This window comes from Lygodium microphyllum, chromosome 17 (assembly GCF_053477565.2).
Source record: "Lygodium microphyllum isolate KBCC chromosome 17, Lygodium_microphyllum_v1.1.10, whole genome shotgun sequence".
NCBI classification, from domain to species: Eukaryota; Viridiplantae; Streptophyta; class Polypodiopsida; order Schizaeales; family Lygodiaceae; genus Lygodium; species Lygodium microphyllum.
Genome location: NC_141151.1, coordinates 64,275,298 through 64,299,230, shown reverse-complemented (window position 1 = coordinate 64,299,230; position 23,933 = coordinate 64,275,298). Strand labels below are relative to the sequence as shown.

The 23,933-nt window shown below is 45.5% G+C and overlaps 1 protein-coding gene across 2 annotated transcripts in view; it reads right to left on the bottom strand.

Moving 5' to 3' along the window:
• Positions 1–23,933, bottom strand: part of D-CDES (D-cysteine desulfhydrase) — a 91,422-nt gene that overhangs the window by 29,237 nt on the left and 38,252 nt on the right. Inside the window, exons 2-4 of one of the 2 annotated variants that reach the window (XM_087697516.1) lie at positions 10,899–10,964; positions 10,624–10,818; positions 10,421–10,531 (exon numbers count right to left, since the gene is read on the bottom strand). In XM_087697516.1, the coding sequence (XP_087553642.1) occupies positions 10,421–10,531; positions 10,624–10,818; positions 10,899–10,964 (372 nt within the window). Of the gene's footprint in view, positions 1–10,420; positions 10,532–10,623; positions 10,829–10,898; positions 10,965–23,933 lie in introns of both variants that reach the window. The other variant, XM_087697517.1, reaches the window with a different exon arrangement.

Genomic DNA, 23,933 nt, shown 5'->3' with positions numbered 1-23,933 from the left:
GAGCAATGCAATGTCGGAGTGACGTCCATCAAAGACGGATCCCAAGTACAATAACCATTAGTCGGAGATGAGAGAGTGATGAATAATGAAAGACAACATGTGGTTACCAAAACACAACAATCGGAGGCTGAAATCTAGTAAATGCAGCAATGTAGCACCAGAGGAAAGCTAAAAAATGATCACCCAAGGTAGAGAACTATCAAGCAACAACAGGATAAGTATTTGCTGATGTAGACGGCTTGCTAGACAACAAAAACACAAGTACTGCAACAATCGGTCGGTGGCAAAGATGACAGCAGCATGTCGCCTAGCATCAGATGCTGAAAACGCAAGCTGATCACGTGCTATTCAACAGGCTTTCTCACTTGTTTTCATAGATTTCAGGCTACAAACTGTGGAGACTGTTCTTGGGCCTGATGGAGATGGAGATCTTCGAGGTGGAGACATACACAGATATTCTCTCTGCACTCGTGTATATTTCTGAATCCTTATACAGCATTCTTCACTACAGATTTTCTGTGTTTCACTCTCTCTTTCTCTCTCTCACCTCTCTCTGTTCACTCTTTGTCTTGGTCATTCGCTTCCGCATTACTTCACTCTGACACTTTCAGCCTTATTCTTTTGTGTAGATTTTTCACTCTATCATGTAGATTTCAGCCATCAGCCACCTACCATCTAGAGAAATAAGCCCATGCCATCCTACTATAATCATCCACAATTAGCATGAAATACAAGCTCCCTCGAAGAGACTCCATCTGCATCGGTCCACAAAGATTGATAGAAAAAAAGCTCCAAGGGTGTAGAAGACCACCTCGAAGCTTTGTTGGGAACAACATCACGAGTCTACTTCCCACGGATACAAGATACACAAGGCTGCTGGCTCACCACAATATCCGGCAAACCTCGAACAAGCTATCCCTTTGACGCCTTCCGAAGGTAATCATAATTGAGGTGGCTAAACCGAGCATGCCAAAGCTCGGGCTGAGTTTGTGAGGTAAGAAGAAGGGAAGTCAAGGCAGAAAAAGACTGCAACTTGTAGAATCCATTCTCCTCATAACCTGAAGAAAGAACCTATCTCAATCCTCGATCAAGAATCCGAAAAGAATCCACATCAAATTCGACCAAAGGGCCGAGGGCACAAAGCTTGTGCACCGAAAGAAGATGGTACACCAAAGCCGGCATATAAAGTATCTCGGATGTATGGGCACCACCATGTCCATCTAGAATAAGATGCATGTTTCCCCGACCCTGTATAGGAATAGACGAACTATCACCAATGAGAATCTGGCCATGCGAAGGCCACAAATGAGCAACACCTGCTAAAGGAGTCATGTGCCGTGAGGCACCACTGTCCACAATGCACTCCCGAGTGTATGGGGCTGTTAACGCAGCATCAAAAGCCGTCAGAGTCAAATCCGCAACCACCTCCTGACAAAGGAAACCACTCCAAAATCCTTTGAAGATTTCTCCTTCTTCTCCTTCTCCTTCTTCTCCTTGTTGGGGCAATCCTTCTTTTAGTGACCTGTTTTGCCATAAATGTGACAGATAGACTCCTTTTCTTTATCCTCCTCCTTCTTTTGGTCCTTCCCCTTCTTCTGATAGGATTGACCAACCAAGGCCTCAGATTTCAAAGCATTGGTCCCTTTCAATTGCTCCTCTTGGTCCAAGACCATAGAAACCAACTCTTCAAAGAGTCTCTGACTGCCCTGAAACAATCAAGGCAGAATAAAAACCACTAAAGCGGGCAGTAACTATGAAACAAGAGTTATCGCCATGTCTTCAAAAGTGATCACCTTCCCTGCGTTTTGAACCTGCATCTGAAGCTGCCTTAGCTTGTTGATATGCTCCCACATAGAAGATGACTTGTTGACACTCATGGTCCGTATCTGCACTTCCAAAGAAACTCGCTTCATGGCAATCATCCAATTGTACATCTGATCAAGCTCCAACCATATCTCCCGGACCACTGTCAAATGCTCAATATGAGAGATAACACCTGCAGTACATGAGAGAAATAAAAACGAGCAAATGCAAGCATTGAGTTTATCCCAATGTGCCTAAGCCTTTGCCAACTCCACCTTATCACTAAAAGAGAGTTTGGACTCGTCTTGCGAAGAAGGACGATGAATAGCCTCCGTAACAAGCTTCACTAAATCATAGGACTCTAGAATGGCAGGCATCATGACCCGCCAGATGCAATAATTCTCATCGTCGAGCTTTTGATATGATGGAAGAGCCGGTAAAACGTGTACCTTTTCGTCCATGATCGCCTGAAACTCGGTCTCGGCCTCAGAAGACACCTTCACCTACAATGCCTGCACAAATCACAAAGAGCAGCCCCCTCGGACTATGAGAATATAGCTTGCTAGGGCTCTCGTTCGCTTGTGCCACTCCTTCTTCACCCGCCGAAGGCGATGAAAATGTAAAATCTACACTTGAAGATCCAAAACGCAACCTTCTTCCTTCTCTAAGGATAAAAACCAACAACAGCTTCAGTAAATCTTCTCCTTTCTCGCACGCCCACGCTCACCTTAGCCTTGTTCTGATGCACATCCCTCCTGCCCACACTTGAACGCTGAAAACGCAAGCTTGTGTCGTGCTAAAATCTCCTCTTCAGATGGGTCCAATCCTTCAATGCTCTGATACCATGTCGGAGTGAAGCAATGCGAAAATGAATGACCAAGACAGAGTGAACAAAGAGGGAAGAGAGAAAGAGAATGAGAATGAAACACAGAAAATCTACAGTGAAGAATGTTGTATAAGGATGCAAAAATATACACGGGTGCAAAGAGAATATCTGCGTATGTCTCCACCTTGAAGATCTCATTCTCCGTCAACCTCGAGAGCAGTCTCCACAATCTGTAGCCTGAAATCTGTGAAAACAACTGAGGAAGACTACTGAAATCACGGCCTATAAATAGGCTAAAAAAAGCATGCAAAATAATGCACTGCTGCAGTCGACAGCTGTAACTAGCCGATTGTGCCACGTCAACTGCCATGTGGCACTCCTGCACCTGTCGCCTGCTAACCAACTGCTCCTACTGCTCCTATTCAAGGTATGATCAACTAACCAACTCTAACAGAAAGGTGGACAGCCCATCTATTTATAGATATTGAAGGGTGTCCCAAAAAATTAGGGTTTTGGGGGACCACTGAAACTCTCTTGAACTGTGTACCAAATTTGTGTTTTTCATTAACTAAACGTGTTTTGGGACTGTTTAAAGATGCTAATCAACTGTAAAGCGTGTTTTAGCTCAACACTTCCACCTCCACATCAAGAGGTGGCTCTCATGATGCTGAATCATTTTCCTCTTCCACATCACCCCCCACTCAAGAGCAAATTCAATGGGATGGCTATGCCACCCAAGCATATGCCCTAATCGATTTATTCGTGAAGAGAGATATCATTCCACACATCTGATCATGCAAGACAACCAAGGATGCATTAGATCAGATTGCATCATTGTATCAAGTGTGCAATGAGGTGCACGTTGCTTATCTATGTAAGTAGTTCAAAGATGTTCATATGGAAGGAGAAGACATGGATGCCTATCTCATCGACATCAAAGATCTTCGAGAAGAGTTATTGAATATTGATGTAGTAGTCCTAGATAATCAATCTATTTCAATTACTTTGAATGGTCTACCTTAATCTTACCAAGGTTTTGCTACTACTTGGCGGTTGGTAACTATGGGCAGCCAAGTTACCCGTACCTTCAATCAACTTGTGTCTGTTATATCGCAAGAAAAACAAAGCCATCTCAACTATGCAATGCTACTTTGGCAACCAAATAGACCTTCTCCACCCATCATCCTAGAAAGGCCAAACCTAAGTTCAAAAACAAGCATGTTGGTCAAACATCAACAAACCTTCATGATGATCATCCTTCTACTTCCACAACTTTTCTATCAAAAACGTCTTCCCATACTGATCCATCCTCTTCCAACCCTTCAAAGGGTACATTCAGCAAACCCCATGTTGAGCTAAAATATGCATTACTTGCTGATTAGCCTCTTAAACAGCCCCAAAACACACTAAAAATGCTCTTTTAGAGTAAAACCCTAAAACGGGGAGCGGTTCCAGAGAGTTCAGTGGAAACCCCAAAACGGGAAGCGGTTCGAGAAAGTTTAGTGGAAACCCTAATTTTTGGGGCACCCTTCAACATCTAATCCTTGTTTTGCAGGTTACACCAGCCCACACACCCTCTGCTGCTGTTGGCGCCCAATTTCCAGCCTGCAGCCCGCCTCCATCTGCTGTCCAGCCATCATCGACTGCAGCCACATCATCTTCAGCCTGTCCATTGCTGTAGGCGACAACTCTCAGCTGCTGGCAACTGCTCCAAACTGTCCCAGACTGCTGTTCAGCCTACTGTCCATCATCTCCAGGGTCAGCCAGCCTGCGTTTTCAGCATTGCAGGCCCTGATACTCTCAGACATTGTTTCAGCCTGCTGTTTACACCAGACTGTGCACAATTTCCAGTCCCCCGATCGGTGGTACACTGCTGCGTTTACCAGTTTCCAGCCTCCAAACTCCTGCGTTTTGGTGACCAACCTGCTGCCATTCACTATTCAGCACTCCTACACTCCGACTGGTGGTCACAGACTTGGGATCCGTCTTCGATGGACATCACACTCCGACATTGCTCTACCCTTGAGCACACTATACACTCTTACATTCATTTACAACATTCATTCACTGCAGAGTTGTGTTCTCTCTCTCCCTTCTTCTATTTATGTTTGAGTTTTTGTGTCTGAGTTTTGAGTTTTGCATTTAGGGTTTGAGTTTTCCCCTCTGTGTCTGTGTCTTTGTGTTTCTGTCGTGGTCGTACACTCTGTGTGTCCTCAGTGCAAACCCTAGCAATCTTCTTAGCATGGTATCAGAGCCGGTGCTCTTGTAAAGACTATCCTGCGGATATTGTTGAGAGCTAGTCTTTGTGCAAGGCACACAATACGACTCGTAACCGAATCACTATGTCCTAGACACCTTCTTCTCCAGTTCCTATGATGTCTTATCAGGCTTCTTCGTCATTGGAGGCCCTAAGACGGCATTATGGACTCGATGAGGAGGACCACACTCCCCCTTCACCAGATTTCACTAACATGACAGAGGAATACTTTGAGAAGTACTCTCGCAATAAAAAGATGATGTTTAAACCTCTCCTACCAGTTTTGCTACCACATCCGGACCGGTTGGTGAGGCTGGCCACCTCTCCGATCATGGAAGACATACAGCATACAAAACATCTGGCGATCCATCTTCATCATCTCAGCCAGGTCCAATATAAGGTTTGTACAATTCTTTTGTGTTGCATGAATCAAAACCCTTGCTTGTTTCTTCTTTTGAGGTACAAGATCCGGATGGCTTTGCGTATGTGAACTTCAATAGAGGGGGCTCACGAAGCAGACGAAATTCAGGTACATCTATAGCTTTTGTTTCATTTGAGCATGTCACAGACACTTCTCACTTCTCTCCCATCCCACTCTCTCCTACATCACACCTTGATCACCTCTCATCATCTTTCAAAAACCTTGGATTACACTCCACATCTGCATCACACACCCTAGGGGTTGGATCTTCCATCTCTGCTCCTAGCACCTTTTCCTTCTCCACCCCATTCTCTACCTCTTTGCACCATGGTACTTCGTTAGGGGGAATGCCACCCTTTAACACAGTGCCTCTCACCTTTCAGCAAATGAGCACACCCATAACTCCTGGGTCGACTATGATGGGCATCCCCCTCACTATCCCCAGCTTCACATCTCCCATGACCACTCATACGCACGGGTTTCTATCCTCAGCTTATGGTGCGTCTTCACACTCTCCTTGGGTTACACCTACGCAAGGATTCCCATCTTCTGCTCCCAATGTTCCCATCCCACCTCCTTGGGTTCCTCATGTGGCTACCATGCCCATGCCTAGTCAGCCCATCCCTACCTATGGATCCACCTTGCACACTACCCGTATGCCTAGTGGGCACTCTAGGGCCCATTCCCAAGTGTACTCCACTCCCCCATCCTACCCCCACTACACTTTCACACTATCCATCTCCGAGCACTACCACTCGTATTGCAACGGCCAAGGATGCCTTCACGGATAAGACACGTTTTAACGGGTCAAATTTCACTACTTGGTCGAATTTCATGCAACAAGTGCTTGAGTCTCAGGGTCTTTGGGACCTCGTCATTGGTCTAGAGCCGATGCCGGACCCTCGACTAGCTCACCCTGACTACATCCATCAATGGAGAGTCCACAATGCTACCGCGAATGTTGAGCTGATGCAGGGATTGCTTCTTGAGTTTCACTCTCAGTTGCAGCACTTCCCGCTCGCGTCAGAGCGTTGGAGTCACCTTCTCGACCGCTATACCGCTCATGATCGTACCCGGCGCATCAATCTCGACTTTGAGCTTCAAGAGTTCTTTCTTAAGGAAGGGGATGATCTGAAAGTCAAGTTGGCTGACTATAGGTGGTTACTTGCCGAGTTCGCCACTACTGGCTCTCCAAAGTCAGATGATAATCAGGTTACATTCTTCTTGAATAAGTTGCCCGCAAAATACTTCAATTTCATTCAGCACATCATCTCCCAACCTCGATTGCCAATCTTCTACGAGTTTGAGTGCCAATTCTTGCGTTACGCAAGGCTGCATGATCAAGTCCACAAGAAATCCTCATCATAGCCTTATTAAGAGCAGAGGGGGTTGGTTGCCTCTTCTTCGGGAGGGAAAACCACCAGTGGCAAGAACTCACTAGATGCGAAGGCAAGCCAATCAAAGGGTGACTCCTCTTTCCCAAATGGAACCAAAGAATCAAGACCTCTCTGGTAGCAACTCCCTAAGAAAAACCAGTTTTGCACACACTGCCAGAGAGCTGGCCATGTGGACGAGAAGTGTGGCTCCAAGGCCCAAGGTCTTCCACCTAAAAAGCCTCAGCAGACCGCTACAACTCTACAATCCAGTGGGGCTACCCCTTCCGCTCCTGCTTCATCTGTTCCTTTAGCACCCGTTGTTGCTGCTGGACATGTTGCTCGAGTACAGCCTCAGTAGCCCATCTCTTTCACTACCCCTAAGGGACTAGATAATTGGTCTACAGGTTCCGATCCTGTTGCACTTCATACATCTATCTCACCTTCCTCCCCACCTCGTCAAGCGTTTCCTTGGCAGAGCCCTGCTACTGAACGTACGCGATTGTGGCCACCTTCTTAGACTAGTATGTCTCTAGGTCCTTTCGGATACCCTAGGTCAATCCAGCATTCATTTTTCGCACTCTTAGAGTCGGGCCCATAGAATTTTTGTCTCTACATTTTAAGTCTTCCGCTGCATTTACTCACACACACATACACATTTGCATCTTTGTACTTGTTCCTTTAGTTAGCTTTTCATTTTTGTTTTGTTTTGTTTTTCGAGTATCTCAATACTGATCTTTGTGATTGCAGAGTTTGATCTCCTTTGCAGGTTTTGTTTTCAGTGTAGGGCTAACATACAGGTTTGCCCAATCCTACCTAGGCTAGAGACTTGGGATGTGCGCCGTTCCTTTATGGTTTCATCATCCTTGGAGTTTTGCTCTTCTACCAGCATGGAGGCTTCCCCTCCCGAGGCGGATCGTGCAGCATCTCTCTTGATGCTATCATGGTGGTGACTTCTACCTAGCTCTTGCAACTGGGATGCTTCGTCCTCCTCTTCATTCCTTATGGTTCTCGGCACCACACGAAGACCGACATCAAGCTCCTCTTCCTTCTTCAGCATCTACATCCAAGTTGAGAGGGGGTTCCTACCCTTCTTGGTATTCTACAGGCTTCAGCACTTTGTCTTTGACATTGGTTTCTCCCCCTGTTGTACCTTACCCTTTCCATTGCATGATTTCACATCTTTGTACTAGGGCGCTTGGGCAAGTGAACAATTTTCCCATGAGGAACACTGTCCAAGTGGCACCTGCTACATGAGCATTCTTCAGCATGTAGCATACTTTGCATCTCATTGTGCAGAGCACCACTTGAGCGGATCCTAAGTTCTTTCCACCAGCGGCGGCTGTTGTTACCACACCACCGTCCTTCTTCATTACATGGATACCTCATCACCTATTTTTTCTTATCATCGACCTTGAGTGGATGGGTTAGCTTGTACTGTTTTGTGATGTGTTGGGTGTACCCTCCCTACTCCCGTCTTCTGGGTCACTATTACTCAATCGGCCATATCCCATAAAATTTACCACACTTATTCCAAAAAAAAAAAACACATACACACACAAAGTTCAATGTGGTTCCATCCGCCTTTGTAGGACTTGGTAGGCCACTAGGCAGCCGACGTGCACCCTTTGTCCGATGCCCTGTCCTCTCTGGGGTGACTACTTGGATTCCCTTGCTACGATAACCATCACCTCTGTAGTCTTGGTAGGCCACTAGGCAACCGACGTGCACCCTTTGTCCAATGCCTTGGCTACTTTGGGGTGGAACGCCTTGGGGTACATAAACATCACCATGGCTAGCCTAACCTTTCGGCTCAGTTTTGAGCCTGAGAGGGGATGTTGAGCTAAAATATGCATTACTTGCTGATTAGCCTCTTAAACAGCCCCAAAACACACTAAAAATGCTCTTTTAGAGTAAAACCCTAAAACGGGAAGCAGTTCGAGAGAGTTCAGTGGAAACCCTAAAAGAGGAAGCAGTTCGAGAGAGTTCAGTGGAAACCCTAAAAGGGGAAGCAGTTCGAGAAAGTTTTGTGGAAACCCTAATTTTTGGGGCACCCTTCCACATCTATAAATAGATAGGCTTCCCCCATTCAGCGATCATCCTTATTTTGCAGGTTACACCAGCCCACACACCCTCTGCTGTTGTTGGTGCCCAGTTTCCAACCTGCAGCACGCCTCCATCTGCTGTCCAGCCATCATCGACTGCAGCCACATCATCTTCAGCCTGTCCATTGTTGTAGTAGGCGACAGCTCTCAGCTACTGGTGACTGCTCCAAACTGTCCCAGATTGCTGTTCAGCCTGCTGTCCATCATCTCCAGGGTCAGCCAGCCTGCATTTTCAGCATTGCAGGCCCTGACACTCTCTGGCACTGTTTCAGCCTACTATTTACAGCAGACTCTGCACAGTTTCCAACCCCCGATTGGTGATATTCTGCTGCGTTTACCAGTTTCCAGCCTCCAGACTACTGCGTTTTGGTGACCAACCTACTGCCATTCACTATTCAGCACTCCTACACTCCGACTGGTGGTCACAGACTTGGGATCCGTCTTCGATGGACGTCACACTCCGACATTACTCTGCCCTTGAGCACACTGTACACTCTTACATTCATTTACAGCATTCATTCACTTCAGAGTCGTGTTCTCTCTCTCCCTTCTTCTATTTGTGTTTGAGTTTTTGTGTTTGAGTTTTGAGTTTTGAGTTTTGCGTTTAGGGTTTGAGTTTTGAGCTTTGCGTTTAGGGTTTGAGTTTTGCCCTCTGTGTCTGTGTTTGTGTCTTTGTGTTTCTGTCGTGGTCGTACACTCTGTGTGTCCTCAGTGCAAACCCTAGCAGTCTTCTTAACACCCCAAAGGTGTAATTATTGCCAGAAGACAAGAGATGACATCATTGAATGTCAAAAGCGCATTACATTGGAGAAGAGGGAGGAGTTCGGTCTTGCTCTCACACAAGACTATGAACTTTACTAAGTTTAAGGATTATACTTCTTTCATTCAATGTCAATATAATCCTTCTATTCATGATACTCATTTTCCTATCACTAATGCAGCTTCTTCTTGGTATTTCAACAATGGTGCATCCAAGCACATCACCTCTTGCCGAGCATCCTCTCTCTCTCTCTCATGTATCTAAGGAGGGGCATAGTCACCTGTACCAACAATGCCTCTTATGCAATTAGAGGCATTGGTCATATGCAAATTGTCTCTGTTTTGGGCGCTCCTTTACCATTGCACAATATATTCTATGTGCCTAGCATCAAGAAGAATATTATTTACGATGTTCTTTTACCCATGTGGCATTCCAGATCTTGTTGAAGAGGTAAATACTTCAGGGTTTCAGAGAGCCATTTCAAAGGCTTAGGCCCCTTCAATAGGCATTCACAATGCTTCACCACATCTATACGATAAAAATCTATAATTAGACAAGTAACAAAAGGTCCCCAACCAAATTTGATTGCAGATTGACTGTGGTGCAATATTGTATGTTCATCATGTCCTTGGCCAAGGCTCAGCAAGAAGCAAATCAGGTGTATACGTGCGCACACAAACAAACTAGTGCGAGATAAACAACATTCAACAAAACCTCTCATACAAACTAATGTATGAAGATTTATAACTTAATCGCAGGAAAGATAAAGTTACTTCCCCCTTGTGGGTGTTCAGGTGTGTGTATCTTATCTCAGAAAGGAAATACAGTCCAACGCATTTAATATGTGGTTCCAATGGCATATCAAATGATCATACCTCTGAGCCAATCTGACGATATTCTTCCTTGGACACAAGCTCTATATGGGCACCAACCATTCTCTCCACAAGGAGATTGCCAGTCAGTCCCGGGTCATTCTCAACATTTGTCTGCAAAGTCAAAGAAAGTTACTTGAGTTCATCCGACGCAATTTGGTAAAAGAGGGTTTCTTTGTAATATGAAAATTGTAAGTTTTTGCAACCCTGCTAGTCCGCAAGATGAGGTAGCAATCAAGGTTCAGGTAACGGGCTGCAACAGCAGTTGCACGGCAATGATTGCTCTGAATCCCTCCCAATGTAATCACACAGTCTGCTCCTTCTGCCTTGGCTGCTGCAAGAAGGAACTCCAATTTGCGGACTTTGTTTCCACTGAGTTGCATTCCAGACAAGTCGTCTCTCTGTATTCCCCTGAGAGAGAACCCATAAGGTTTCATCTATTATAGCTCTGTATTAAAAGCAGAATAAGAAAACAATATACCTTTATCCAAACTTCTATCTCATCTCGAAGACCTGGAAGATTCCACTTATGTATTGGTGTCGGAAACTGCAATAATCAATAAAACTCAGAACCGCATGCACACCTGCTGTTTGACATTTTACTCTCTGTTGGCAGTTTTTTATTCTTCTAGTGAGAAGAAATGAGGTTCTCGAGCTTTTGAATATTTGAGTAATGGTTGATTGAAGAAATTAATAGGCCTACATGATTATTTGCACAAGTGTAACTTTTGAGTAGTTTCTTATCAAAGAGATTGCAACACCAACACTTACATCATACTGATAACCAGCAAAATGCCTCACGTGTGTGTAACAGCATTGCATATTTCTTGCTCTTTTACACCTTCCCTGAAATTACTTAGGGATCGCTGACATGAAATCGACTCTCAGGCTTGGAAACAATACCAAACTATTGAGCTAGCCAAGCTATTGCTCCTTATCAAAGTTTATGGCAATACTCTCCAATATCTCCATTTACAGACATAAGCAAATTAGCATGATTACACAGACTCTCATAATATCTTCAACTCCTAGTATTTGATATCCTATGGACCAATTCCTTTCAACTCAGATAGTGTAATGGAAGAAACACTGGCCAGCCAGAAATGCAGTGGCAAAAGTTCTGAGCATCTAGCCAAAGCCTAGACACCTAGAAAGTGCCTTCGATCCAACTGCTTGCTGCAACTTATTGTCTTAAATACAAAACCCATGTATTTGCCAGGGCAGCAGTACAAGATGGTGAGAGCCCACACAGCCACATTGATCCCCACAAGTAGCCATCCCTGAGGATGTTGCAGCCTTGTAGATCCTTGGACAGTGCTGCCAAAGAGCCAAAAAGGGGAGGATGAAACAGCCTGGTCCCTAACCACAAAAAAGCAAACACCAAGATCCCGCAAGCTGAACGCAACGCTGCAAACCAGTCCAAATGCAAATTAGGACAGCAAATCCATACTCTAGTTGCTTCCTTATGGTAGCATCAACATTGAACTTCTCATGAGATCTGGGTACTCCAACAGATACACCTCCAGATTTCCAAGGTATTGCTCACAGTAAATGATTCCTTCTCCTTATGTAAGGGTTACCTGGCCCATGTCTATGCAAGCAAAAAACAAATGCTTTTGGTTTCTTTGGCCCTAGTGTTAGTGAATAGTTTGTTCGAGAATCATCTGAACCCAAACCACAATCAGTACAAAGACTATTCAGATGAATACCAAGATCAGTCTGTGCCCCATGCTTGAGATGATGCAATGTTAGAATCCCAAAAATTCCTCCAGAGTTCAACGTTCAACTTCATGACATACAACTTCTCTCACCCACAAATTCAATAAATCAGCCCAAGTTAATGCATAAGCCTTTCTAAAATGACTCATATAAATGCTACTACAACATCTAGAAACACTGCTATCCACATTTTGCAAGAGTATTGGTCAAGTCAAAAGGTATGAACAAAGATTGAGAGCAACCACATCTGGTTCAGAAATCCATCTTAGGCACATGCGCTCTTGTGGGTTATGAACATGTGTGAGCTGATAGATCAAGGCATAATTTTGCCAAACTTAATTATGATGGCACAGGTTCCCATCTTTTCTTTATCTTTGGAAGAACAATCACCCCTCCTGGAGGATGAATTTCCTTGGCAGTTGCAAAACGTATCTTGGTCAATATTGTATTGAGTATCCTATGCAGTCTTGATGCATTTCAGCTTGCAAATGCATTTTAAGGAGTTAGTTGACTTCATTCAAGCTTAGTTATTGTTTGTATTACTATTGTAAAAAGTTACCTTGTTATTAATGCTGATTCTTGTTCTTCTAAACTATTCATTGCAAAAGTGATTTTAAACTCAATTGGATGTAGCTAATTGGAGCGTATAGTGAGCTATGATTCTAGTTTCTATGTTGTTTACTAAAGGAAGAAGGAATTTATGAACATGGGGATTGAAACATCCCCCTAGGATCCAACTTGCACATAAGATACGACACAAGCCATATCCACAAATAAAAGGGACTAGACATCATACTCACCTCCCAGCCATAGAACCAAATGTGCTCACCCCCGAGCCTAGGAGCTAACAATTCTCCGGGTCATGACACATCCTAAGAGTTGGCATCCCATACCACCAACCCACACCATCCTAATATTCAGATGCGTCAAACAATGAGCCAAGAGTCCAAGAGTGGTGATCACACAATGAATGTGCAGAATAGGGCCTTGAGTCCTATAAATAGGACTCGGCTTCCCTAACCACAAGTATCCTTAGTGCATTCGCACTAAGTCACTTCATGACCACTATGACCAATACTACTAGTGCCCATCCGGATATCCACGGATGTAACACTCCGCACTAAATTCATGACCATTGTGACCAATTCTACTAGCACCCATTCGGATGTCCAAGGATGTAACAGGAATGCTAGCATCAAGCCCCGTCCAAAACTTCTAGTTTCTTATTCATAGCTAAAGTAGTGGTAACTTGATTGAGAGATTTGAGGCCCTTGCCAACTCAGCCAATACAAGTGCAGCCCAAGACAACTTGTGAATATCCTCAAATAGGAGATCCAAGCAATGACAAGTGCACGCAATAAGAAAATGTTAGGCGATTGCTCCTCTATTAATTGTCCAGCTCATATAGTTTCTTGCTGTCCATACATACTAGCATCACATTTTAGTCCAATATCCAAGATTAGATCTTTCAAGATCTCATAGATGTACTCTCCAAACTTATATGCGTGCTACTATGAATACCATATTCAAATCTTTTTCTTCAAAGATGTAGCCAATCACAAGACACGATGACATTAATGATGGGTCTTCCACAACTGTCGGACCATCCATCACATGGAATGTTGCATCCGTATTTTTTCCACTTATCTCAAATATCAAACAACTCTCTATCAATGCATTGGACTACATCATTAAGTTCCTGTGTGAAGCATCTGATAAGATGGGGACTTATGGCTTGGCTCAACTTCCCCAATCAATTTAGCCATGTCCAAAAGGTATGAAATCCTAACTTTCCCATGAGAGATATCCTCAGCATAAAAGAACCTGCAAAGGGCAACATTATGCCCTACTTGCATGTTCTAAGACTTCTCTAAAGGTCCCTGATTTGCCTAATTTTTGCTTCTTTGAGCCTAGCAACCAAGCAATACATGAAGCAAAAGCCCTTGCACCTACAACTACAACATTAGGAACATTTTCACCTATGATATTTGTTGAGCTAAAACATGCATTACTTGCTAATTAGCCTCTTAAAAAGCCCCAAAACACACTAAAAATGCTCTTTTAGAGTAAAAACCCCAAAACGGGGAGCAGTTCGAGAGAGTTCAATGGAAACCCTAAAACGAGGAGCGGTTCAAGAGAGTTCGATGGAAACCCTAATTTGGGAGGCTCCAATCCACATCTATAAATAGACAAGCTGCCCACCATTCAGCCATCATCCTTGTTTGTAGGTTACACCAGCCCACACACCCTCTGCTGCTATTGGCACCCAGTTTGCAGCCTACAGCCCGCCTCCATCTACTGTCCAGCCATCATCGACTGCAGCCACATTATATTCAGCCTGTCCATTGCTGTAGGCAATAGCTCTCAGCTGCTGGCGACTGCTCCAGACTGTCCCAGACTGCTGTTCAGCCTGCCGTCCATCATCGCCAGGGTCAGCCAGCTTGCATTTTCAGCATTGCAGGCCCTAACACTCTCCAACACACCTCACCCAGCTGTCGCCCTGCTTTTTACAGCGCCTGTGCACAGTTTCCAGCTTCCGATCAGTTGTACACTGTTGCGTTTACCAGTTTCCAGCCTCCACTCTACTGTGTTTTGGTGACCAGCCCGCTGTCATTCACTATTCAGCACTCCTACAGCCCCGACTGGTGGTCACAGACTTGGGATCCGTCTCCGGTGGACGTCACACTTCGACATTGCTCTACCCTTGAGCACAATGTACTTTCTTCCATTCATTTACAGCATTCATTCACTTTAGAGTTGTGTTCTCTCTCTCCCTTCTTCTGTTTGTGTTTAGTTTCTGTCTTTGAGTTTTGAGTATTGCGTTTAGGGTTTGAGTTTTGCTCTCTGTATCTACGTCTATCTCTTTGTGTTTCTGTCGTGGTCATACACTCTGTGTGTCCTCAGTGCAAACCCTAGCAGTTTTCTTCACATGGTATCACAGCCGGTGCTCTTGTAAAGAGTATCCTGTGGATATTGCGGAGAGCTAGTCTTTGTGCAAGGCACACAATACGACTCGTAACCGAATCATAATGTCCCAGACACCTTCTTCTCCAATTCCTATGATGTCCTATCAGGCTTCTCCATCATTGCAGGCCCTGAGATGGCATTATGGACTCGGTGAGAAGGACCACACTCCACTTTCACCTTCACCTTCTTCTACTCCTATTCCAGATTTCACTAACATGACATAGAAGGACTTTGAGAAGTACTATCGCAACAAGTACGGTGATATTTACACCCCTCCTACCAGTTTTGCTACCACATTCGGACCGGTTGGTGAGGCTGGCCACCCGATCATGGAGGACATACAGCATTTGGAACGTCTGGCGATCCATCTTCATCATCTCAGCCACGTCCAATGTCAGGTTTGTACAATTCTTTTGTGTTGCATGAATCAAAACCCTCACCTATTTCTTCTTTTGAGGTGCAAGATCCGGATGGCTTTGCGTATGTGAAATTCAATAGAGGGGGCTCACGAAGCAAACAAAATTCAGGTACATCTACAACTTCTGTTTCATTTAAGCATGTCACAGACACTTCTCACTTCCCTCCCATCCCACCCTCTCCTATATCACACCTTGATCACCTCTCATCATCTTTCGAAAACCTTGGATTACACTCCACATCTGCATCACACACCCTAGGGTTTGGATCTTCCATCTCTACTCCTAGCACCTTTTCCTTCTCCACCCCATTCTCTACCTCTTTGCACCATGGCACTTCGTTAGGGGGAATGCCTACCCTTTAACATAGTGTCTCTCACCTTTCAGCAAATGAGCACACCCATAACTCTTGGGTCAACTGTGATGGGCATCCCCCTCACTATCCCCAGCTTCACATCTCACATGACCACTCAAACACAGGGGTTTCCATCCTCAGCTTATGGTGCGTCTTCACACACTCCTTGGATTACACCTATGCAAGGATTCCCATATTCTACTCCCCGTGTTTCCATCCTACCTCCTTGGGTTCCTCATGTGGCTACCATGCCCATGCCTAATCAACCCATTCCTACCTATGGATCCACCTTGCACACTACCTGAATGCCTGGTGGGCACTCTGGGGCCCATTCCCAAGTGTACTCCACTCCCCCATCCTACCCACACTACACTTTTTCACACTATCCATCTCCGAGCACTACCACTCATGTTGCAACGACCAAGAATGCCTTCACGGATAAGACACGTTTTAACGGGTCAAATTTCACCACTTGGTCGAATTTCATGCAACAAGTGCTTGAGTCTCAGGGTCTCTTTGGGACCTCGTCATTGGTCTAGAGCCTATGGCGACCCTCGACTAGCTCGCCCTAACTACATCCGTCAATGGAGAGCCCGCAATGCCACAGCCAATGTTGAGCTGATGCAGGAATTGCTTCTTGAGTTTCACTCACAGTTGCAGCACTCCCCGCTCGCATCAGAGCATTGGAGTCACCTTCTCGACCGCTATGTGGCTTGAGATCGTACTCGGCGTATCAATCTCGATTTTGAGCTTCAAGAGTTCTCTATTAAAGAAGGGGATGATCTGAAAGTCAAGATAGCTGAATATAAGTGGTTATTTGCTGAGTTCGCCACTACTGGCTCTCCAAAGTCAGATGATGATCAGGTTACATTCTTTTTTAATAAGTTGCCCGAAAAAGACTTCAATTTCATTCAACGCATCATCTCCCAACCTAGATTGCCAACTCTACGAGTTTGAGTGTCAGTTCTTACGTTACGCGAGGCTACATAATCGAGTCTACAAGAAATTCTTATCACAGTCTTATTCAGAGTAGAGGGGGTTGGTTGCCTCTTCTTAGGGAGGGAAAACCACCAATGGCAAGAACTCACAAGATGCAAAGGCAAGCCAATTAAAGGGTGACTCCTCTTCCTTCGATGAAACCAGAGAATCTAGACCTATTTGGCAGCAACTCCCTAAGAAAAACTAGTTTTGCACACACTGGCAGAGAGCAAGCCATGTGGACAGGGAGTGTCACTCCAAGGGCCAAGATCTTCCACCTAAAAAGCCTCAGCAGACCGCTGCGACTGCACAGTCCAATGGGGCTACACCTTCCGCTCCTACTTCATCTGCTCCTTCAGCACCCGTTGCTGCTACTAGACATGTAGCTCGAGTACGGCCTTAGCAGCCCGTCTCTTTCACTACCCCTAAGGAACTGGCTGATTGGTCTGCAAGTTCCGATCCCGTTACACTTCATGCATCCATCTCACCTTCCTCTCCACCTCGTCAGGCATTCCCTTGGCAGAGCCCTGCTACTCGACGTATGCAATGGTCACCACCTTCTTAGACTAGCATGTCTCTAGGTCCTTTTGAATACCCTAGGTCAATCTAGCATTCATTTTTCACACTCTTAGAGTCGGGCCCATAGGATTCATTGTCCTTAGCTTTTCCATTCTTTGTCTTCCGCTGCATTTACTCACACACATACACATTCATTGCATTTATTTTGCGTTAGATTTTCTTTCTGTTATGTGTTGCTTTGGAGCATCTCACCACTAACCTCTGTGTTTGCAAATTCTCATCTCTTTTGCAGAATTTTGTCTTTCAGTGTAGGGCTAACTTGCAAATTGCTTTGGTCCTACCTGGGCTAGAGACGTGGGGATGCACACCGTTCCTTTCATGGTCTTATCATCCTCGGAGTGCTTGCTCTTCTTCCAACATGGTGGTTTCCCCTCCCGAGGCAGACCTTGCAGCATCTCTCTCAATGCTATCATGGCAGTCACTTCTACCTTGCTCTTCTAGTGGGGTGCTTCCTCCACTTCATCCACTTCATCTTCTTTCATTCCTTATGGTTCTCAGCACTATATAAAGACCAACATCAAGCTCCTCTTCCTTCTTCCGCATCTACATCCAGGTTAAGAGGGATTCCTACCCTTCTTGGTATTCTACAGGCTTCAACACTTTGTCTTCGACATCGGTTTCTTCCCCATGTTGTATCTTACCCTTTGCATTGCATGATTTCATCATCTTTGTACTAGGGCACTTGGGTAAGTTAACAATTTTCCCATGAGAAACACTGTCCAAGTGGCACCTGCTGCATAAGCATTCTTCAGCATGTAGCATACTTTGCATCTCATTGTGCAGAGCATCACTTGAGCAGATCCTAAGCTGTTTCCGCCGCCGGCTGTTATTACCACACCACCATCCTCCATCATCACATGGATACCTCATCACCTCTTTTTTTCCTCGTCATCGACATCCCTAAGTGGGTAGATTAGCTTGTTCTGTTTTGTGATGTGTTGGGTGTACCCTCCCTACTCCCGTCTTCTGGGTCACTATTACTCAATCGGCCGCATCCCATAAAATTTAACTCACTTATTCAAATAATTTTAAAAAAATTCAATGTGGTTCCATCCGCCTTTGTAGGACTTGGTAGGCCATTGGGCAGCCAACGTGCACCCTTTTTCCGATGCCCTGTCCTTTCTAGGGTGACTACTTGGATTCCCATGGTAAGATAACCATCGCCTCTGTAGTCTTGGTAGACCACTGGGCAACCGACGTGCACCCTTTGTCCGATGCCCTGGCTGCTTTGGGGTGGGATGCCTTGGGGTCAATAAACATCACAGTGGCTAGCTCAACCTCGGCTCAGTTTTGGGCCTGAGAGGGGGTGTTGAGCTAAAATATGCATTACTTGCTGATTAGCCTCTTAAACAACCCCAAAACACACTAAAAATGCTCTTTTAGAGTAAAAAAGCTAAAATGGGAAGCGGTTCGAGAGAGTTCAGTGGAAACCCTAATTTAGGAGACTCCAATCCACATCTATAAATAGACAGGCTGTTGGGTATCTCACACGCCTTACTTACCCCTACGCTCATATGGGAGTGTGCGGGTGATCACTAGGACACTGGGGCACTTTTTACTCTCGGTAGGAGAGGTTTTTTCCCCCAGATTATGTGTACTATTTTGTATGTGCTTGTGGTGCACACTTACGGGCACTTACTGTGTTCGGGTGTGAACAACCCCTTATAACCCTAAGGTATAAGGGTTATCATTTGTACTTTCAGCTGACACTCTATTCAGTACTATTGCATTGGGTATCGTGCTCAACTCTGTCTCTCACTCTCACACTGTCTACTGCACTTCAGCTGCACCTCGATCCTCTCCCATCTGACATTTGGTATCAGAGCTCAGCTCAGAGCAGTCTTCAGTCTGCAGTCTGCAGCCCCCGCCAGTTCTGCCCCAGCCGCCTGTTCCTGCCCAGTCCTGCCTGCGCCTGTCAGTCCGTCAGCGCGCAGCACCAGACGACTCCTCTGCCCAGCGTGCAGCTCCAACAATCAGCGCGCAGCACCGCCCTGCCCAGCGCGCCACCTGTACCTGCGTGCTGCCACCTCTGCCCAGCGTGTCCTCTGCCCAGCGTGCCCCTTCGCCTGTCAGTCTGCCTGCGCAGCCTCCCTGCGCTGAGCTAGCCTGTGCCGTCAGCTCCAGCTGCCAGCGCGCCACCTGTCTCCACCAGCCAGTCCTGGGTGCCGCCTCCTCTGCCCAGCGCGCGCCCAGTCCTGCCTGCGCGTGTCACTGGACCTGCACGCCTGTACCTGTGCGTCAGTCCGACTGTACCCAGCAGTCATTACCTCGGGAATCGTGCCCGTCGTCAACACGCAGAGGTAACATTCTGCACTTTTCTTTTACACAGGAGTTCCTGCAACAGGTTCAGGTTCAGCATTGGGAAACGTGCTGTGTCTGTCTGTGACACATTGAATGCACATTTTGGGGCTTTTGTAACAGACATTTGTGACAGAAATTTTGGGCAGAAAATTTTGGGGCTTTTGATGTTTTAGTGCTGCTGAGCACTAATTGCACCTTGGGAAGCGTGCATCAGTGACAGTTTTTTGACAGAGTACCCTTTGCACATTAATTGCAGACTTGTGTTTGCTGCAATTTCTGGAAATTTGCAGATTTCCAGCCCGTACTGCATTGACATTGCTCTATTGCCTTTTGGGAAATAATGGCAAATCAGGGAGGAGATGTATTCACCTATGTGTCCAAGGAAGACCGATTGGATGGGAACAATTATTCCCTTTGGTCTTTCATGATGAAGAATGTATTAGTGGCCAAAAATTTGTGGGATTATGTCAGTGGAGAGGAAGCACGACCGGGAGTTGTGGCTCCCGCTACTCCTCCTCCAGGAGGACGTGCAAGAGGGCAACCTCAGCCCCCTCCACCTCAGCCCGCTCAGCCACTTCCCCCAAGAACTGCAGCTCAGAAAGCTTGGGATACACGGGATGCACAGGCTATGTCGCTGATTGCATTGGCAGTTCAGCGTTCTATCATTCCTCATATTCGTTCAACAGCTTCTTCACAAGAAGCTTGGTTGACATTGGAGCAGATGTTTGCAGGAAAGAATGAGACTCGCATCTCTTTCTTGAAGAAAGAGCTAGAGACTCTAAAGATGAATGAGGGTGATTCTATGCAGGATCATCTCAACAAAATTCAGGACTTGCGGGAGCAACTCATGAATGTGGATGAGTACTACTCAGATGCGCAGCTGATTTCTACGACATTGAATTCACTGCCTCCCTCTTACTTGGCTTTTCATACTGCCTTGAACCTCACTATGAGGATTTCGAAAGAGCCCATCACTTTCATTCAGCTTGTCAGTTTGCTTCTAGAGGAGGAGCAAACTAGACGGAACAGTGGTGTGGATGGTATAGCCTCTGAGCAGGCTTTTATGTCAAGGCAGAAGGGTAAAAACAGCCAAGGGAAAAATGCTTCGCAGAGTTCTGGTAGTAGTAGCACTTCACAGACAAGTCAGAAACAGGGGGGCACGCAAGCCAAAAAAGGAAAATGCCATTACTGCAAGAAGCCTGGCCACTATATCACTGAGTGCAAGAAGCGCATCGCCAAAGAGAAGAAGAAGGAGTCAGGGATGTCTGTTTCTGCAGCTCCTTCCACTGCTAGTGAGTCCGCGTCCTTTGTTGCAGACAGGGACTATTGTTTTTACACTTGCAGTTATGATGTCTCTTGGGCTGATAGAGCATTTAGCTCTACAGAAGATGCTGACACTTGGTTCTTTGACAGTGGTGCTTCACGGCATATCACATCTCGTAGAGATTTGTTTGCTTCTCTTGGTGCACCTCCCGTTGGGAAGTCTGTTCAGTGTGCTAATAATGCATCATACCCTGTTCGTGGTATTGGGGAGATTCAGCTTACAGCCATTGATGGCTCTATTCTCCGCCTACAGGATGCTTTGTATGTGCCTGGCATTAAGAAGAATCTGCTTTCCATTTCTTCTATGGCACGTTGTGGTTTGCAGGTCACCTTTGATGATGACCGTTGCATGGTCCGTGACAAGGAACACATGACATTGGTCTTGACAGGTTCTCTGTGTCATGGGTTATATGAGTTGGATGCTCTTTCGGTAGATCAGTCTGCATATTTGACATCCACTCTTACTCCTGCTATGTTAGAGGCAGAGTTATGGCATGCTCGTTTGGGGCATGTAAACTATGGCAGCTTGATGCTATTACAGCGTACTAAGATGTTGGATGGATTACCTCTCTTGGAGAGACCTCCTGAGCATTTATGCGAGGGTTGCATTTTGGGGAAAATGCATCGTTTCTCTTTTCCCCGTGATGTTGCTTTTAGAGCAACAGCCAGATTGCAGCTTGTGCATTCGGATGTTTGTGGGCCCATGCAGACACAGTCATTGGGTGGTTGTTACTATTTTGTAACATTTATTGATGACTTTACACGTTTTTGCTGGGTCTACTGCTTGAAAAAGAAGTCAGAAGTGTATGATGCATTTTTGGCTTTCAGTGCACTTGTGGAAACTCAGTCTGGTTGCAAGATTAAGACTCTCCGTTCGGACCGAGGGGGGGAATACATGTCCTCTATGCTGAATTCTTATTTGCAGCAGAAGGGCATTATCCATCAGTACACTACTGCATATACTCCACAGCAGAATGGGGTAGCAGAGAGGAAAAATCGGTCACTCATGGAGATGGCCAGATGTATGCTGAAGGCAAAGAGTTTGCCTCATAGTTTTTGGATGGAAGCCGTCATGAGCGCTTGCCACATTTTGAACAGATGCCCTACCAAGGCCTTGAAAACCGTCACACCTTTTGAGGCTTGGCACAACCGCAAACCTTCTGTTGGCCACTTCCGTACTTTTGGGTGTCTTGCATATGCCCATATTCCACAAGTACTTCGAAAGAAGTTGGACAACAAGGCTGTAAAATGCATCTTTATGGGATATAGCAGCAAAAGCAAAGGCTACAGACTCTATGATCCCGTGACCAAGAAGGTTTTTGTCAGCAGGGATGTTGTATTTGATGAAAAATCAGAATTATCCTTGGCTGGTTTTGATACATATCAGGCTGCCCGTGATGTCTTTGAAGGGCTGCTGCCCATCACATTTGGTGATTCAGCTGGTACTTCAGCAAATGAACCTAATGTTCAGCCAGCTGCTCCTATGGAACATGCAGTAAATCAGCACATTGCTGAAACTGAAATTCAGCAGGAACTTGTACACAGTCAGGAAGCAAGACAGGTGCCTAGATGGTACACGCAAACTATGAGAGATAGTCATTTGGAAACACCCTTGGCTGGTCGTACTCGAAGGCAAACTCGACTGCATGATTCAGCACATTCCATGGAGTTTGTTATGGCAGCATGTACTCATGATAATGAGGAGCCTGAATGTTTTGAGGATGCACGACATAGTGTGCATTGGATGGCAGCCATGCAAGCTGAATTGGATTCTATTCATAAGAATCATACTTGGGATTTGGTGTCTTTGCCAGTTGGCAAGCGTGTCATTGGTACGAAATGGGTCTACAAATTGAAAAGGAATGCAGATGGATCCATAGATAAGTACAAGGCACGGCTGGTAGCTAAAGGCTACGCACAGAAAAAGGGCATTGACTATGAGGAGACCTTTGCTCCTACCTCCCGTATGACGACCATTCGGTCTATGATTGCCTTGGCTGCACATTTTGGTTGGAAAGTGCATCAGCTGGATATAAAGACTGCATTCTTACATGGGGAACTTCAGGAAGAAGTGTATGTACAGCAGCCCATTGGTTTTGCAGTTGAAGGCTCAGAAAATTTAGTATGCAAGCTGAAAAAAGCTCTATATGGTTTGAAACAAGCTCCACGAGCTTGGTACGCAAAGATAGATGCTTTCTTGCTTAGTCAGGGGTTTGTAAACAGCCCATCTGAGTCTACCCTTTATGTACATAAAGAAGGGGGATCCATGCTGATTTTGTGTCTATATGTAGATGACCTTTTGCTCACTGGAACACATGCTGATCAGATTTCAGCATTCAAAAATAATTTAAAGCAAACTTTTGACATGTCTGACTTGGGTATTTTGCATTATTACTTGGGCATCCAGTTTGTACATGATGCTAGAGGCATTGGATTATGTCAGTCAAGGTACATTGGGCAACTTCTTGAGAAGTTTGGCTTACAGGATTGCAAGCCAGTTTGTACACCCATGGAACCTGGGCTCAAACTGTCATTACATGATGACAGTGATTTGTTTGATATCCATACTTATGCTCCAGCAGTGGGATGTCTCATCTATCTATGCCACACTCGGCCAGACATACAGTTTGCCGTTTCAGTTTTGAGCAGGTACATGCATCAGCCTCGTATGTCGCATTGGCAAGCTGTGAAGCGTGTGTTTCGTTACTTGCAGGGTACTAGAGCTCTTGGATTGCTTTATGCCAAGGGGGGACCACTGCAGTTACATGCTTACAGTGACTCTGATTGGGCTGGTGATTTTGATACTCGTCACTCCACTAGTGGCAATTGTTTCTTTCTTGGCTCGTCATGCATTTCTTGGGTTAGCAAGAAACAATCC